At 44.3% G+C, this 19,906-nt stretch overlaps 1 protein-coding gene across 13 annotated transcripts in view; it reads right to left on the bottom strand.

Moving 5' to 3' along the window:
* Nucleotides 1–19,906, bottom strand: part of CSMD2 (CUB and Sushi multiple domains 2) — a 501,247-nt gene that overhangs the window by 159,452 nt on the left and 321,889 nt on the right. For 12 of the 13 annotated variants that reach the window (XM_081018274.1, XM_081018269.1, XM_081018275.1 and 9 more), the window contains one exon: nucleotides 16,848–17,030. The exons of the other annotated variant lie outside the window; for it this stretch is intronic. In XM_081018274.1, coding sequence (XP_080874400.1) covers nucleotides 16,848–17,030 — 183 coding nt within the window. The remainder of the gene's footprint in view (nucleotides 1–16,847; nucleotides 17,031–19,906) is intronic. 13 annotated transcript variants of the gene reach the window in all.

Below are 19,906 nucleotides of genomic sequence, written 5' to 3'. Positions count from 1 at the left end.
TTAATCTGGGATTGTCAGTGTTCACAGTGTTCCATTTTAGCTACATCTAAGACACTTGCCGTAAGATTATTATAAGGTATGAATTATTTCCTTGCCAGTGCATTCTGCACATCACTGTAGACAGCACACAGGTGTGGGTGGAAATGCTTCACACAAGTCATCGGGAAACAGTGGACAGGAGGAGCATTGCACACTATGGAAGTGGTGTGCAGAAGCTGCCACTTGGAGGCTGTTTCCCACAGGAATCTGGTTGTCCGCTGTGGGAACAGGATGCTGGACTAAATGAGCTCCTGGCCTGATTCACCAGCCCCTTCTTATATTCTAAGCAACGGGTGAACCACAGAATTTCAACTCACAACATGCAGACTTTTGAAGCGCTACGGAGCAACTAGTTGCCACCCTGCCCGTCATCCTCTCCCTTTATGAGTAGGCCAGGGGCCTGAGCTAACCAGGTGTGAAGCCAGATGCTGGAAAAGTAAAGGCAATTAAGGAAAACATTTAAAGCACAACAATGAACATGGAGCCCTTTAGCTGTCTAGAGGGATTCCCCCCCACACACACACATTGCAGCTGACAGGGTCCATTTGCTTCCCATAGCAAGGAGGCTGTTTAATTGGTACTGTCTACTGCTTGTCTAGGGACGCGGGTGGCGCTGTGGGTTAAAGCCTCAGCACCTAGGACTTGCCGATCGAAAGGTCGAATCCCTGCGGCGGGGTGCACTCCCGTCGTTCGGTCCCAGCGCCTGCCAACCTAGCAGTTCGAAAGCACCCTCGGGTGCAAGTAGATAAATAGGGACCGCTTACCAGTGGGAAGGTAAACGGCGTTCCGTGTGCTGCGCTGGCTTGCCAGATGCAGCTTGTCACGCTGGCCACGTGACCCGGAAGTGTCTTCGGACAGTGCTGGCTCCCGGCCTTTAGAGTGAGATGAGCGCACAACCCTAGAGTCTGGCAAGACTGGCCCGTACAGGCAGGGGTACCTTTACCCTTTTACTGCTTTTCTAACACATTACTGATTTAATAGTGCCCCCACCAACGCCACATGCACAACCAAAGTGGCTTGCGACGCTTCACCTCCTACTCCTGGATACCCTCTGGACCCGCCCCCCTTCCACCTAGTATGTAAAATCTTTTCATGTTAATTGCCGGCCAGAAGAAAAGGTTCATCAAGCATGTTTTCCCAAACACAGAACTGTATTATTTATGCCGTTGCTTTTCTACCTTCCCACAACCCCCACCAAAGGTTATGATGCCATGATTATATTTTTTAATCTATAAGGGCTGTAATGGTCTAGCCATTTTCTGAAATGAGAGAGGAAATGGGAAGCAGTTCTATTACAAGGACAAAAGAACTAGGTGATGCAATTAAGTCATGGGTGAAAAATCTTTTTCAGCCCCAGGGCCAGATTCCCTGACAGTCAAGCTTCAAGCGGCCACATTCCAGTGATGGGCAGGGCCAGAAGCAAAAGCTGGGCAGAGAAATAGATGCACCTCCCATCTCTGTACTATAGGCTACATTCCAAAATATGTTAATACAACAGGGCTTTTCCAAACTTCTTGCTTTACCCAAACTTTGTTTTCAACTGCCACTTTGCTCCCTCTGTGTTACTTTCTGCTTCTTCTTCTCAAACCTCTATTGTTGTTTACATTGGCCACCTATTTTTCTGTCAGTATCCCTCTGCTCCAATTTACTCAAAAGTCTGACATTGTTTAAAACAACCACTTTTTTCTTTTCAGTTTTCCTCCCTTCTCACTGAACTCAAATGCTTCCCTCTTCCTTTCCTCAACTGTCACATGTGAAAGAGATAAGGGATGTAGATCCTACAAATATTTTGTAGTACCTTCCTAGAATGAAGGAACTTTACTCAAACCCCTGCCATTGTTTAAAACTGCTATTTTCCTCTCCGTTTTCCCCATCTCTGCTTTACTCAAATTTCTGCCAGTGCTTTAAGACACCAGTTTTCCTCTCCCAGTGCTCCTCCTTTCTCACTCCCATGCCAGGACCACTGCTATTTTGCAACTGGCCTTCACTTTTGTTTCCCTACTTGACTTCAAACAATTGCAGGATTATGACAAGGCATTACAAATCCTCCAGTGAGAGCTGTGTGATGACATCCTTACCTTTTTATCATAGAGAGAGAGAGAGACAAAAGTCAGAGGTTTCTGCACACTCACCCTCAGCTTGCATCCAGGCAGCAAGATGCATTATCACAGGCCAACAACACTTTACTGCCAGGCAAAAGTACTTGAGAACGACAGGGAACAGGAATAATGGTGGTGATGCAGCTGAGTGGCCAACAGAGAGTTATGAAGGTCAGGAAAAGAGGCCCCTGAAAAGTGTTAAACTAGTTGTCCTACACTGGCAGAGGCAAGCAGTTCTATTTATAAAGGCTTCCAGGACCAAATCATTCACAACAGTATCCAAATTGCTGGTGAACTTCCATACCACCTAAAAGACCTGAAATGTGGTTGACTGTATAGACAAAGGCAACTGATTTACTGAAAAAAGTTCTCCAAGTTAGACATTTACACACCTCTGTCTTGAAACACAGTAAATAAAGAATAAAATTTAAGGTAACAGAAGATATATGTACGTACACAACACATCTCCACACCCACCTTAGTAATACAAACTCTCCTCCAAAGCTTCTGCACACATTGACACCCCCCCCCAAAAAAATACCACTTTATGCATCACCCCTCCAGACATGAAACTTGATTGTAGGCCTTTGGAAACTCATGCAGTCTTACTGGAGACTAGGAGCTGTACCCCTATTCATGTTGCTCACGAAGCCCACCTACTTGCCACCCTTTGCCAAGCCCTATCTCCTTGCCAACCCCACTCCCTTTACACTTGACCAACCCCCCCATTACAGCTCTCCACCCACTTTACACTTCATTCCCTTCCCCCAAACTAGTGGTGAACATGACTTTCTCCTTTCCAGAGCAGCCATCACAACAGTATCAGAAGCATGGGGGTGGTTTACAAAGGGGACAAGGATTTTCTCTCCTTCATTTCCCTCCCACCCACTAGTGGTGGCGCTAACAGGGGAAGCAGCAGCATAGTGTAGCAGGATGGTTGTAGGGTAGCTGCCCCAGTCTGTCCCTGTGTGGCTTACCTGGGCTGCCCACCACCTGCACTGCTTGTTCTCTCTGTCCACTCACTCCCCCTTTCTGCATGAGCAACAGCTGCATGACAACACCATTACAATTTTATTATATATTAAGAAAGGGATTTTTCAGAACTGCATTCAGGTTTGAGATGGATCCCAGTGGCTGCTATTTTAAATTTGTGGAGAAAGAGTACATCTGGGGGAATTGTGAGAACTTAAAAATGGCAGCTTTCACACTTGACTGCCTACTGGAGGGGAGCAGGGCAGTCATCAGTGCTGGTGAGTATTGCACAGAAGCAGTTGTTCAAAGGTGCCAGTTGCCAATGCTAGGCCAAGGTTTAATTTTTCCGGTATGGTGGCTGAATGACACATCATGGAAACACAATGCTAGAAAAGGACTTTTGTGGAAGGGGAGGCAAGGAGTCAAAATGACACCTAAACTTTCCACCTAAACTTTAAACGGTTCAGCTCTTACATTTACCCAAATGATAGTAAGGTCAAGGAATTATTCAGCCTGCCTCTTTCATTACAACAGGGTTGGAAAATCTTTTTTCATACCAAGGGCTGCATTCCATTCTGGACTGCCTTCTGGAGCCCACATGCCAGTGGTGGGAAAAACCAGAAGTAGAAGGGGGCAGAGATTTTTTCCCCTTTGTACAGCAGGCTGGCTTCTATATGCACCCCTCTGCGTCCTCTATCCAGGCAAGCAACAGGCATTATCAGAGCTTAAGGACACATTCTAGCCAGGCAAAAAACACTCATGCAGGGTATGAAATAGTACTGGTGAGGGATGTGACCTGGGGAGAGTCACAAGGGCCAGTTAGAGAGACCTGGAAAGCTGAATTGGCACTCAGCCCTGAGATATCCCATCCCTGCACTACAAGAAAATATACTAGTCCACAATCAGAATGAGTGACACTTAACCTCTATTGAGGAAATAATAGCAGTTGACAGGAAAGTAGTACAAGGATGAAACTAGTGTTTGATTTAGAAACAGAGAATTGATCACATGGCTGTAAAATAAATGCAATGAACTACCTACAGTCAACATCTGGCTTTAAATGCCTTCAGTTCTTGGCACATGCATCTCTCCTCTCTACACATTCTGCAGTTTCCTCCCCCTTCATACTCTTGCTTGGCCTGATCATTTCTAGAATCAGAGGCAACTTCATTGCTAGAGACTCTCACACTGTCTGCCTCGTTCCCCTGCCATGACATTAGAGAAGTTCAGCCACTTAGAGCCAATTGTTTTGTGAGCACCACCATCACAAAACAGCTTTAATACACAACCACATAAATAAATATCCATGGAAATATACTTTGTGCAAATCAAGGATTGTGATGTGGCACTACAAATCCTCCATTGGGGGCTGCATGATGACATGCATACATTTTCATTATATAGAGAGACGAAAGCCAGAGGTTTCTGCACAGCCACCTTCAATTTTTGATCCAGGCAAACAAGAGGATAGCCCAAGGACTATCAAGCATTAAGACCCAATTGTTTAACTGTGAGTATGTGTTCCACTACGCATGAAGTTTGGAAAGAAGCAAACCCAGCTCACCCTGAGCGGAAGTGTACTGAATCATAAAACAGGTCCATGTGAACCACTTCACTGTGGGGAGTTTAGGTCAGCATGGGTTAGCCTGCTTTTGCATTTTGGCCACACTCACTTTGACATGCATCCCCAGAAGGGTTGATCCATCCCTGGGTTAGCATAAAGCCAAAGCTCAGGGCAGATGTGCATCACGGCCCCAAATTCAAGTAAATTCACAAAGCAGCTTTGGCACAAACATGATATCTGCAGTGACTCTATGGTGCAATTCTGATGGATGACAGTCTTATGAAGGGACCAACAGATGAAAGGTAACAATCAGTACATATCCCCAAGACCATCCTTCCATGAGGTAACACTGAAGAACACACGCTGAGTAGACCACACTTATCTGCACCTTCTCCCCTCCAATCCCAACTCGATAACCCAAAACCTCTTACTTAGTGGTGATTAAGCTGTGGCCCTAAAGAAGTTGTTGGACTCCAGTGCCCATCAGCTCCAGCCAGTATGGCTAATAATCATGAGTGGTGGGAGTTATAGTCCAGCAACATTTGAAGGGTCAAAGCTAAGCCACCTGGGCTCTAACCATTTTCTGATTAGCCATTCTAAAACCCACCTCCATGTGCAGGCCAAGGTGGTTCCTAGGCAAGATTCAGCTGTTTTATCCTGTTGGCAGAGGCAGTTTTAGGGTGGCATGACTGCTGTGGCAGCACTGGGCACTGCGCTGCAGGGGGCACCACAGCAGTGCTGTGGGATGGGGAAGGGCACCAAATTTAAGCATTGCACAGGGCACCGCTGAAATTTGAGAGCCCAAAGTCTGCCACTGCTGTTGGAGATTAGTTGATAAAATGCTTGTACTCTGAGGTTGTTGAGATCTGAGTTCAAACTCCTGCATGAAGTTCTCTTTTTGTGTGTGTTTGTGTGTGTCTTTGGGCCAGTTACTATCAGACTAGCCCAGGTTTTGTTAATTTATACCTTCAATGTATGCAGCTCATAGTACAGAATAACCTACTTTCTGGAGCTGTTGTGATGATAAAATAGGGAAAGCTCACGTACACAATCTTCAGCCAAAAAGAGGAAGCATAATACACAAAATTGCAATAAAATGAAATAATTGATTTACAAGGGGGGTGGAGAGGAAAGGGGGAGGGGGAGGGGGGAAAGGTCAAGGTTACCTTTGCAACACTTAGGATTTATAATCTGCATACCAATGAACCAATGAAAGATAAGATTCTCAAGATGATGAAGTCTGAACAGACCCGATGTTTGAACTTGTACAGTCAACAGAAGAATGTGTTGGGCATGCATGTGGTCACAAATATATTCACATACCCACCCACTCATTCTAGAAATGCTCTGCTTAAAATTTATTGGACTGCTCTTTGCAGCAGGCAGTTTATTTTTCAGGACATCAGCAAATGTAACTAGGCTTAAGGGGATTTGGCACAAACCTGCGGGAGGTTAATCCACTACATATTCCTTCTGCAGTTCTCTCCTGAAGTTCAAAGCAGAATCCACAAACTCTTTTTAAAATACAGCAACCCATAAAACAACAGGCAGGCAATTACTCCTCAATTCCTTAGTGGAACTTGGCAACTTACAAGGAAAGGATTTTTTATTGTTTAATTGTTTTGAGATGTTTCATAGGATGCAATTCAGAAATGGAAATAAATAAACAGATAAACAACCTCAGCACAATGTTATGTAATATTTGTACTCAACAGATTCCTACAAAGAGATTTCCCAAATTAACAGATGTTACATACAGGTGTCGTGAGCATCACCATTTTTCTGCTCCTGAGGGAAACCACAACACACACACACACAAACCATTAGCAGATTTGTTAATACAGTAGTAGCATAACCTTTCAATTCAATCTTTCTTCTTCTTCTAAACCAAGATAGTTCCTGCCCTCAGGCTTACAATCTAAATGACACAATACAAAAGGATGAAGGGATGAGGTCGGAGAAGGAAAAAAGCAAACTCAGGCACTGGTAGTGACAAGCTAGGATGGAAACTGCTCAGAAAGAGGAGCCAAAAAGAGCTGATCTCTCAGTAGGGCCAGTGCATTGGGGTCTGCAGGCCCATCTCTTCCTCTACTGCAGCCTGATGGAATGGCTGTGGCTTGGGCATCCCCATATGTGCCATTGCTGACAGAAAAATACCCTGAATGTGCACAGCTAGACTGTGGAAAAGCAGAAACTTATGTTGACGTAGAACCACGATCTGTCTGCCTCTGTCCTTTTGGAGTGAGAAACCAAAGGCTACAGGTCAGAGTGTTTCATGGACGGGCAAAACGTTACCACACTTTGGTGCAATTCAACTCATCCAGTCTAGTCACTGGCTCCCCTTAAACTGGAAGGGCTAGAAAAGCAACCATGTCAAGCTCAGATTTATTATGGGCAACAGCAGCATCTCCTGCGACTGACTCTGACTTCTGATTCCAGGTTGTGACTCCACAGGTCTAGCAACAGCTACACCTTTCCCGCAAACTCAAGGTAAATCAAGAGGAGGCTGAAACTAGGCTCCAGCATATGCTGATCAAACATAACTGAGTTGGCTTTGGAGACAATTCCATTATCTTGGTTCCTTTGCTAAACAACATGCCACGCCTGTTACCAAAACCCAAGAGAAGATATGTGAAGAATGTAAGAAGAGTGGCTGGATGAGGCCAATGTCCCATCTAGTCCACCATCCTGTTGTCACAGTGGCCAACCAAATGCCTCTGGGAAGCCCCAAAGCAGCACCCAAGCACAAGAGCAAAACTCCAGAAAGTGGTATTCAGAAGCATTATTGCTTCCCAGCTGTGGAGGCAGAGCATAACCACCACTGTTTTGTTTCCCATCACTCATTTCTCCAATTTGCCACTCTGGGCCTCTGTATGAAGTTGTGCATTATGGGAAGGAAGAAGCGAGAGAAGGAAAGTTGGGAAAGAAAGCAATAGTCAAGTGACAGGTTAATTTTTAGCTGAATGTAAAGCTCATCATAGTTAACATGAAATTATATAGTGACTCTGGAAACATTGCGAGGAGAAAGCCATTGATCACAGTTTGAATTCCCCTCTTATAATCCTGAAAGCATACATGGGGCAGTGAGCACAAGAGGCTAGACATTCAGAAAGCAGCCTGTTTATGATGGGGGCCTGGGATCATTCAGCAGGTATAATAAGGCAATATGGGATTAACAAGAACAGGTAATTACTACTAAGGGTTGCAAAATTAATGCACGAGAAAGAATCCATTTTGGCACACAGGAGGAAGGGCTAAGAGGAGGATTAGCAGAGAAACGAGACTTCAGAAGGGGAGAAAAACTTTTACAGCTGTTAAAAAATGGCAATTAAAAATAGTCCCCCACTTAAATCTAAAAAGTGAATTTAGGCCTCTCAGGTGCCTACTGCATCATGGGTAACTGTGGATAATGCAAAATGAAACAGAAAAGTGAAGTTTCTAGCTCAGGTGTGGTAAACCTGTGGTCTCCAGATGTTGCTGAGCTACAAATCCCATCATCCCTGGCCATGGTTGTGAGGGCTGTTGGGAGTTGTATTTTAGCAACATCTAGAGAACCCAGGGTTCCCCAGTGCTGTGCTAGCTGACAGATATTGTAAATTCACACAACATTATTGAAGCCCAAGCAAATTTAAAAACTCAGGTGTGAAAATGCCCTTAGAGGGTGGAATGAACATGAAGAGCTCCTGTTTTCCATGGAGGTAAAACACCCGGCAACATCTGGACACAGAGAGTTAACTGTAATTGAAACAGATAATTCTAGACACAAATAATATGCAGAGGCTGTCAGTATTCTCGGTGGATATCCTCTCCTCTTTTTTAAAAAAGAAAGAAAGTTAATATCCTGCCTATTGATCCGAAAAATCTATATGATGGCTCAGAAATAAAACCAATACAATAGCCAAAGAAGATGATACAACAGAAGCACATAGCAACAGCAGGGAAACCAAAATCAACAAACCAAGAAGAATTAATCTGGCTGCCCACTTGCACAAAGCTTGCATGGAGGTTACACAATGTCTGTTCTTTACTGAGCATCCATTATGTTTTCTTTAAATGATGATTATACATCTTCCTGTTGATCAGTCTTTATACCACATATTTTAGTGAATCTACCTGTCACTGCATTCCCCCCCCCCCGGCAATTTTTATTATTATTTTAACACAACAATGCAAACAACACGTGAAACTATACAAAGTTTTTCCTGTTTTATGGATATATTGGGTGAAGCCCAGCATAGGAAGAAGTGAAGCATTAATTAAGGTGGTAGCAAAAATGATCTGCTCATAAACATGGAAATATTCATCTTGCCCTAAGTACCCGAAGGTCAGGTCATCATAGCCAGTGGGCTACTTACACAACCTCTCCACACGGGGGCTTGGGAAGCCAGGGGATACAGAGAGTAATGGAAACAAAATCTCCTCAAACCTATCCCTCTTAGATAATCCTCTTGTCATCCTTCTGTGCTGCATGAGGCTATTCAAAAGAGCTACGTCTGAGATGCTATTTATCCAAGCTTCCATCAGGAGCTCTGAGTCAGATTTCCAATGATAGGCAACAACCAATTGCACTGTTAACAAAAAAGAACACTAGGTCTCTGTGCTTGATCTCTGGATTTTTGTCATTTTGCAGTGATAGCAGGGCTAGGGATAGATCAAGTTTCAATACTTTGGCCATAACGGAAGAGGCAATGGCAAAAATCCATGCCCCCCCCTTTTTTGCGCTTTGTTGCAGGTCCACAGCACATGAAAAAAATGAAGCATGTCCCCTGCAGTCCTTCTAGCACAAAGGGGACAGGGTTTTGTTTAATCTGGAGAGACACACTGTGGTCCAGTGCCATCGGAGAAGGACCTTGAGGGGCACAACTGCAGGTGCACAAAGGTTATCTTAACCACCTGGGGGGGGCAGGACCACACCCCTTTCAACTTATGTACATCAATTTGTATCTCAAGGTCTCCCTCCCAGACCTGGTGAAAACCATCAGAGGTGCCCAAGGTGTGATCTATGAGTATACATTATATCACTGAGGCCACGTCTCTATTTCTTAAATTTGATCTAGTGCATAGGGAGTCAAATAGCGTAAGAGAGGTAGACTGGAAATTAGCATGCCTGGGTCAGCTGGAACCATGCAGCCCTTCTAGCTGTCCTCTAAGAGCCTCCTTCTTGGTGGCTTGGCCTCTGTGTATTAGATCATGAATTCTATATACCTCAATGGATTCTCAGGCCCAAAATTGCTGATATTTATCTAAATGACTAAATGTGGGATGTTCAAACAACAGGGTAAGGGGAGGATACACCCAGGACCAACATGGAGCCCTGCTCCCTCCAAGGTAGAAAGTTGTTCTTAAGAGTTATTCATTTTCCTCATTGCTCCCCTGGAGAACCACAGAAATGGAAGTGCTCTAATGGATGGTGTGGAGGGAGAGAGCTCAAGATGTACCCAAGGGGTCTCCAGAGAGACTCTGATGAGTGGAATTAAGTGTTTGACTTGGAATGCATTATAGTAGGACTTCAATGGGGAACACCCAGCCCACCCCCCTCTGTGCTGGGTCCATAAAGCGTAGTGAGGCTTACCCTCCATCTCTTTCCCTGGGACACAAACTGTTTAACAGTTTTTGGCAATGTTTAAAACTTGCAATTTGGAGCAGGGATGGGAATCACTTGGAATACATCCAGAAATCTGGCAAAATAGACATTTTGACTGCTGTGATGCAGCTGAGGCAAATTAAGACGGCTCCACCTTTTTAATTCTGCCAAGATTTCTTTATGCAGGTGGCCAAAATTTTGCCCTGACAATTGGTTGGGGTCTGACATAAGAATTAGACCTAAGTATTTTTTAAAAAACAACAACAACACAAAAAATTGGGTTGGAGTAAAGGCAGATGCAGTGAATGGCCACTTGTGTTTGGGCTGGGACATGTTAATTGGGAGGACAACACATTTAGCGTATTGGATTCCAGTCCTGCTATATGATAAAACATACTGAGCTGTGATTTTAGTGGTTTCAGGGCTTGTCTGGGCTTTTGCAACATTAATAGCATGTTAGTCACAAACATATTTACCTTATGTTCTGCTCCACAAAGCATCACCCCCTTCAGAGCAAATGGCAAGCCTTGTTTACTGCTCTCTAGAAGGCTGATTGCTGAAGCATCATCCCAGTAATGGAGATCACTGCATGGGATGTGGAGTGGAGTAATTGTATCACATGGAGGAACTTCAACCACAACCACATTTTAGAAAGTAGTAGACTTAGGAAGTTCCACTGAATTCTGTCAAATTCAGAATTTGGTGCCCTATGAGGCCAACGCTGCAGAGAAGTGGGTAGAGTTGACTTCATTGATAAGTTTTATTACCTTACTAAATGTTCCTGTGGGGCATGAAGCCAGTTTGGTAGGGCACTTTAACATAATGGCAGTAAGTAATTTCACATCCACATTTATGAGGGTGATGGGGTGATGGGAGCCCAGAGCTCTGGGTTTGAACAATAACAACAGTCTGGAGGTGCGCCACATCAGTGGATTTTTGCTCCCATCCAAAATAAAATAAAACAGTTTAATCAAGCATGGCAACAGTTGTTCTTCTTCTTAAGCTTTGTAGCATTCCACCATGAAGTCATCAGTCTCCGGGGATTTCCCAGATTTGAGCTTTTGGATAACTTCCAACACCTCCTCCCAAGTTACAGGGCAGCTCAGAAGTTCTATCTGCTCATCAGACAGCTCCTTTAATTTAACCTTGGAAAGGTATGCATTTGTTACACTGATCCCAGACTGTCTGACGACTACAAGGGTGCAAATAAATTTTAATGCCAGGTCATCAGTTGCCATTTGCAGGACTTGTCTCTCCAACTGACTGACTAAGAGTCTCATTTGCCATTCTGGAAATTTTCAAAATCAGATTCTTCAATGCTTCCATTTTTATTTTTTTTACTTGAGCGATAACAAGGTGGTTGCCCAGTCCAAGGAAAAGTCTTTGCTAATTTTAATGACATATTCGTCTGCTTCTTGGGCCTCCTCCATTGTGAGGATTGTTTTCTGCTCTTATGTGAGTGGCAACCTCTGCTCTTCATGTTGGAGTCAAGAGGCCTCATCCGACAGCTCTGAGTACTCTCCCACAACTTCTTCCTGTAAGTCAAGTTTATCTAGCATACATTTGGGGACACACAGTCTCTAATATCACCTTGCTGGGAATATAGTTTTTGAAATGGGAAAGTGGAAATAAATGCCATGTTGCCTTAGATGTCCCATTGTAACTGGAGGGATTGTTTCACCATTAGGCTCAAAAGTTAGCCACTCCCCCAAGTCCATTTTTTATAAAGTAAATTTGCTGTGCCTGAACAGTTTAATCCACTTTAATTGCACAAACCTAAATTTCCAAGTATACTATTTAATCCTTCCTATCAAACAGTGACAGTCTGGGGGCAACTCTAATCTGAACAGCAGGTCCAAGCATCAACAAGTTAATGATTTCCCCCTAAGCTGCAAATGACCAGGATTAGAGCTGTATGTCAAACTGATTTTGCTGACATTTTAGTTCCATTTCAGAGATAGGTAATATAGCTTCTTCCATTTCTTGAACGCTGTTCATCCCAAGTTCCTAACCATTCACATTCACCACACATTTCCATATTTATGTATTCAGTTTCTAACTAACTAGTTCTCATAGAGGCTTCAAAATAATCGTGAGGTTAAAAGAAAGAACAATTACTGTGAGGGCAGCCAACCAAAATTAAAATACAGTAGATGGAAACTGAACAAATTTAGGAACCTTTCCTCAGAGGTCGATAGATGGGGTCCATAGTGAAAAAAACTCCACTCCAGTATCCAAGTTGCATCACCAAAGTAACTAAACACAAACATCATACAAGGGTTTGTTGACAAAATCAGTGATCCTGACATGTGAATCCCTCTAGAAACTCCATGTTCAGAAGCAGTACGCCTTATAATGTCTATGTAAACATCAACACATGGTGTGGCATCATTACACTTTGCTGCTTGTCTTTATGGGTAGTTGCTCAGCATCTGCGCTCAGCAATTGGTGTTACCGGTACATCACACATTATACTTATTCACAAAGAGGTTACAAAGAAAGCAGTGAGAGCCATAGGCTTCATGTAATGTGCAGAGACAATATCCTCCCATGAAAGCCAGAATCCTATGTGAGCTCAGGGTAGAAAGCAACATCATATGTACCTTTCACATCACAGCTATTCACGGAATACGAAATAAATAAATAAATATTACAATCATGATGCTATTATCACAAGAGCCACATTTTGGACTGGAAATGGTAGTTCCCACTTTGGTTGCAAAGTTAAGTGGATGCACAAATTCCAACAGACTACAAATTCTAGCAGAACAACAACGACTTATAGACCTAAACAAGGATCTTAGCCAATTAAGACAACCAAGCTTATTTCTTGTTGAGTGTGCAGGCATGAGATAGTTGTGGCCTATCATACAGCCAAATGTAGAGCATTCATCATGGACAAATCAGTCAAATGCAGTTCCAGCCATAGAAGGATGAAGTGATCACTACCTTTCTTTTGATTCATTAATATTTGCTGATTGCTTAAGAGAACATGGCAACAAGGAAAAGCAGACTTGTGAACACCTGGGCAAGACGCTGACAGTGGGGCTCACAACTCTACTGAGGCTCCAGACCTTCTAGCTGTCACCCCACCTTCCCTCTCAGCTGAGACAAGTTCATTGCCATTTGGGAGTTAGTGGCTGAAAACACACGCACATACACACACTGCTTCCCACCCACATTCCCTTGCAATATGCACATAAAATGAGAGGCAGATAACACCACAGTGTTTAATACTAGGAAGACCCTCCCCTCTCTCCTGCCATTCCTAGTGGCAGGGAACTGCAGGGCCCACAAGCAATGCCACCAGCCCTAGCACATGCTGCCCCCCTTGCCAGCTGAGACCCTGGACCTCTTCCTCACAATCATAATGTGTTTTACCCTTTTCTTTCCCCAAAGTCAGCTGCATATGATCACCACACACCCATGAGGCCCCCAAGTTGTAAGGCTGCCACTCATTTTATTATACAGCATCAGCTCTAGCTTTGTGGGTAAGTTTGGGTTGAAAGTCCAGATGGACCGAACTACCACTCCCCACCTGATCAAGACGCCACTGTTTTGCCAGTCCTGGGAAGTGACTACAGATGCCTGGACAGCAGAGTAACTGGGGGTGGGGGCTAAGCAAGACACAGCAGGGTGCTCAAAGCTGTCACTGAAGGTACCACAGGCTTCCTGGTTATCTGGCTGACCTTCTGATCCCATCTGTGGGCTTGAAAGATTTGGAAGGGTTCCCCAAATCTTCAGCCTATAAAGAACCAGATCATTTGTGACACTCCTTGGCTCAGATCCAATCCTGCTCATGAACTTTAGAAGGTTTGTGGAACAAACATAGCCCAAAGCAGTCCACAAACTGTTCCAGAGCTATTCAGATGATAAAATATGGAGAAGCTACATATGACAAAATGATATAAGATAAATGTACCATGTTCCCACATTATAACACACACATATGCATTTATTTACACTTTTAAACATTTCACTCTCTTTGTTCCTCCTCCAAATTCCCACCACCACCAATCTACTTCTACTTCTTATTCTCAAATAATACTGAATCACAACTACAGAGCTACAGGTCAGCCTCATGTACAATCAGGTATCATATGCAGTGGTGGCTGCTAACATTGGGACTGGTGGGGGACAAGGCAGTCAGGCCAACGGTGGGTGGAGCCAGAGCAAATGAGTGGCAGAGCCAGAACCAATGGCAGGTACAGACAACTAATTCTAACTTTAGTTGTCCTGCCCATTGAATCTCACAAAGGCAACACTGAGACTAAGGAGGAGGAAGCTGACAGTCAGCTCCACCCCCTGGATTGACTGTAAGAAAGAAGACAGACAGGTGGGGGTTAACTGAGAACAGACTGAGTTTGGTTGGGCAGTGCCCCATTCTAGCAATGGCATTTAGAACTATGAACAAGCCTTCACTGGTGGCATCTCATGCAAAAGGGTATCAAGAGCAAAGGAAGACACAGCTGATTTCTTCATTGACCAATTTTGCTGCAATTCTTGATCAAACATTTGCATGGACTCCTTCCTACCATCTCTAAGCCTCTCCCTGAACTGCTTCATATCCAGCTACTGAACCATCAGAAAATAATCCAGGATTATCTGGAAACCAAACCAAAACATACCAAAACAAACCCCACCAACTGTGGATCTAAAAGCACACACAGATTTCAACTGCACTAGTTAAATGAATAAATTAAACTAGGGGTCACCAACCTGTCACCCACCCCAAGCACAGAGGCCTTTACAGGAGCCCAAAGGGTCTCCTCTTTCTACTGAAATTAGGCTTGAAAGTTGCATACAATTCAAGCCAATTGAATAGGTGGCTAGACTTGTTTGGTTGTGGGATGTGCACATTTGTGTGGTGCCCACCAGTTTTTCTGGTATGGAAACATGCCCAGAAGGAAGACAGCCCCAAATGCTAACAGAAAGTTTCCAGAGCAGTTTTATATGCAACATATTAATAGATTCAGCCTCCCCTCCCCAGTATAATGCTCTGTTCTCTATAATGTTTGACAATCAATAATTGTGAGCATCAGTGATACGCTGTGTATGTCCCCAAATTAAGCTGCATAAATAAAAGTACTTTGCCTATGGCTATTTTTTGAGGGGAAGCTCAGAAATTTCAGCTAAGCATTTCACAAGAAACCAAGGCAGGCCTTACATTAGGTGAATGCCTCAACTCAGCCCCTAAAAGGAGAATCAAGATGGAAAGTAAAGCCCACTACAAGTGCTCTGCCTGACCTAATTCTACTCTCACACAGTCTCAATGCCAGTCTATTGCACTTCCCCCACTCCATGGTCAAATGCTTACCTTAGGGGCCATGCAGAACTTGGGCAGATCTTTGGATGGAATGGGGCTACCTGGCCTTGTGACCATGCAGTTGGGCTAATGACCCATGTGGTTCCTTCCAGCTCTACAATTCTATGAAATTCTTGCTATGATTTTGGTGTTGTGGAGCCTACTTCTGTTTGGGATCACAATTCCTATCACACACACCCAGCACAAAATGTTAATGGCCAAAGATGGGGAAATCAATGTCCCAAATCCAGGGTGTAAGTAGCTGCCACCACATCAGGATGCCAGCTGCATCTTCTATCACTTTGGGAGGAAGAATGGAGGAAGGAAGCTAGGTGGACATAAGAATACAAGAAGAGCCCAGCTGCATGGATCAAGCCAAAGGCGGCCAGTCTAGTTCAGCATGCTGTTCTCATAGTGGACAACTAAATGCCCATGGGAAGCCTGCAAGCTCATACATACAGTGGGTATGATCCATCCAAGGAGATGATACCTGCCTGGCCTCCAATATGGTCCCCATGCCAGGCCTTGGACAAGGACAGACTGGGAGCAGTGGGGGAGAAAGAGGAAGTAAGCAGGCATGGGGTGGGTTGGAATAAGGAAGGAATCAGCATTCCCAATGACTATCAATCACTTTCCTCAGGAGTTTCAGTGTCTGAGAGATTCCAACTCATATTAAGGGCAAGTAGACTGTTGTTCAATCTTATCTGTTTTCAACAAGCGGCCTCTGTTGACCTGAATGCAACATTCAACCAGTCTCTCATGTGTGATTCAGACTCAGACCAGGACACCTGATTGTCTCAGGAGCAAATGGGGTTGATGGTCTTAGGACATGGCAAGGATTACATGTTGTATGAAATGGCCCCTCCACATAGTAGCATTGTTTCTTATTATCAAGGTGGCTCAGTCTGGATGGTGGGCTTGGGTCCACCTCCTCCCCAGACCCACTCAGCCTCCATGTCTGTGTCATTGCTGAACTTTGAGGTTTTGACACCCCCGCAGACAATCTATGCATGGGCTGCTGAGAATCTAAACTGCTGAGACTTTGAAGCATTCCCCGCCCCCCGTCCCCCAGTTGACCTACTTGTTCAAGATGCAGCCTGCAGGTTCACTCCCTCCCCCCACCTGCTCAAAAATGTTTCCAGAGTTATTGCATTAAACAAAGAACCAAAACCTCAATTTCTCAGTATCCCACATAATAACCCATTTCCAAAATGTGCAATGTCGACAGCTCCTTTGCCATCCCTGACAAATGGCTCAAGGCTGCATTCCTTCTCTCTGACTTACAAACACAGATTGGTTTCTGAGAGGACCACTGGCTACTCTTTTGACAAGTGATTGTTTTCTGTCCTTTCAGTTCAAATGCAGGCTGGCATTCAAACGTCAACGAGTCCCCGTGGCGAAAGGTTGACCCTTGTCTCTTGCCGTAGGCTGGCACTCCTGGATCTCCACAACTCCCTTGGTCGATTTCTGAAAAAACACAAAAAAAAAGAGACAGGAAGAGAAGTGGGGAGGGCAAAAGGAGACCTGGGTGCAACTTCTTTTTACAATCCCTGGATTTTATTCTTGCAAAGCTAGGAACGTTCTTTTTTAAGCACAACAAAGAACACCACCACTTGTGATTAAACTGGGGGAGTCTGGCTTGTTTTCCTTGTTAAAATAATAATTTGGGGAACACTTTAATTTTCCAGTGGTAGCCAACACTTCTATAGAAGAATGTGCTTGACTCCTGCAGTTCCACGACCTTGTTGCCCCCTTCTGGCCTCATTGATCCCCTTCCTGGGAAATGAGTCTGGCAATTCAGAAGTGTTGCAGAACCTCGTGTTTCCAATCTGATGTGGAAGGCAACTTTGGGAGCTGAGAAAAGCCAAGAGTGACGTGGTCTTAGCAGCCTCTGGGATGCTGGCTTGCCACTCCTTGGTATAAAAAGCAAGTTTTTAGATCTAAAGGTTTTTGTGGGGGGAAGTGGCTCAAATCTTCTCTGAAACAATGCAGCTCAAAGTGTAGGATGAAGGGGAAGTTACCTGCAATCATGTACAGGCTGTTTCCCAGTCTCTCCTGTAAGTTTTTCTTTTAGATACAGAATGGGGGTGGGGGTGGGATAGCAGCAAAGAGAGAAATGCCAACATCTGAATGAGCTGCTTGCTAATCCTCAGCCCAACACACACACACACACACACACAGAGAGAGAGAGAGAGAGAGAGAGAGAGAGAGAGAGAATGGCTAGGACCAGAACACCTATAAAACTGGGCCAAATAGTTTAAGTGGTATTTTGCCAGATTAATTGCTAAAAATATATTTGGATCTATTTTCAGAGTTCATCTCATTCTATCTGCCTTCCTAACTGGCCCACTTTAAGCCACTATTGTCATCACCTCAAATGCATTTGGATGTTTAATTAGAGAGGGAGGAAACATTTCCTAGGCAGCATTTTTGTACTCCCTGCAGGGGAACTGAATATTTATTTCATTTTGTGAACATGGCTGTATGAAATATGTGAAAAGTCACTTTGCTAAGAGAATTTTCCAAAGCTCAGAGCCATTTTGAGCATGAAAATAAGCAGCACAGAAGTAATGGTGAGGAAGTGCAATTCACCTATGCTTCCTCTGTCCCAGTTTTTCCACTGAGTAACTTTTATCATGGCAATACAGGGAACTGTGGGTTTCTCTTGTGGTGACTTTTCCACCTTAAAAATTATGATTGTGTGAACTGGCTTTAAGTAGCATACCTGGTTCTGCTAATCAAGGCAATTCCCTTTACCAGATGCCCAGGGGTGCCAACTTGAATAAAATATTTTGGGGGAGGGGAGGTAAGCCCTGTCCCACATACTTGATCACACGACACAGCACACACCATTTGAATGACAATGCCCATCAACTGGGGTGAGGCTAGTCCCCTCAAATATTTTAGTGTGTGTGTGTGAAGGAACCTCAGCCCCAGGAACTGACTCCCATGCAGGTGCCTTTAAGTTATTAATTACATTAAAGTTTGCCATAGTGAACAGTAAGCCAGATAAAGTGTCTTCCTGTGGAAAGAGAATGGCAGCAGTGTGGAAACAGCCCCAGCCATTATGAAATACAGGTGGAAATGGAAACGGCTGCCTTCTTACATCCCTTGTCTTCAGCAACCCTTTTTGTAAACCACTCTCAATGCTCCTCTGATTAACCCCACCTAACCCTCCCTCATCCAGTCTTGATTGCTCAGTGTAAATTCTGTGTTTCTTCCACTCTCCCTGCTCTGCTCACCTAACATGGAAGAGCTTCGGATCCTGCAGAGTTTCACACACTGATGAGGCTAAGCAACAGTGATGCCACTGGCGCTGTCCAAGTTTGTACTCAACATTGAACTAAAAGTGTCTGTCAAACTTGAACTTTTCAAATCAAACAGAGAGGTCCCCCCAGCCCTCATGCCTTGATAACAGCTTGTACACAAGCATATCCAAGTAAAAGGGTTTGTGTGAGTGTACACTTCTTGATTTCGACAGTTCAACTGTGTACACCTATTGTATATTCACAGAACGTAATATGTGAACACCCCTACTAGGACAGGCTTGCAGAACTATCAGAGCTGTGATTTCTCAAAGGGTTCCTGCAATCGCAAGAACATAAGACCCTGCTGGATGAAGCCAATGGTCCATCTAGTCCAGTCTCCTATTCTCACAGTGGCCAACCAGTCGTCTCTGGGAAACCCACAAGCAGGATCTAAGAACAACAAAACACTCTCCTCCCGTGGTTTCCAGCAAATGGATTTGGAAGCATTATTACCTCTGGCTGTGGAGGCAGTGCACAGCCATCACGGCTAGCAGCCATTGATAGCCTTATCCTCCATGACTTCATCAAATCCTCTTTTAAAGACATTCAAGTTGGCCAACACTGCCTCTTGTGGGAGCTAGTTCCATAGTTTAACTCTGCGTGAAACTCCCAACATTCAGTTTCCCTGGATGTCCATGAGTTAGTGTTATGAGAGAAGGAGAGAAACATTCCTCCTTCCACTTTCTTTGCGCCATGCATAATTTTCTATCATGTCACCACTAAAAAGTCCCAAAGGCTGTAATATTTGCTCATAGGAGTGTTGCTCCTTGTTTATTATGCATGCCTTTTTCTGAACCTTACTCAACTCTACAGTATCGTTTCTGCACTGAGGTAGCCAGACCTGCACACGGTATTCCGAATGTGGTCACACTGATCAGAATAACTACAGGAGGAAGGGGGAAAGCAAGAAGCAGATGGGGAAGGGAACTCTTTTGATTAATGTGTTGTGTTGCTGAACATGATGGATTGAGGGGTGGGGAGATGGCTGGTGGGCTGAGCATGTCATTTGCTGGGCCTCTGAGCTCCTGGATTGGC

The sequence above is a fragment of the Podarcis pityusensis genome, assembly GCF_964106645.2.
Source record: "Podarcis pityusensis genome assembly, chromosome: 8".
NCBI lineage: Eukaryota > Metazoa > Chordata > Lepidosauria > Squamata > Lacertidae > Podarcis > Podarcis pityusensis.
This window is presented reverse-complemented; position numbering and strand designations above follow the sequence as displayed.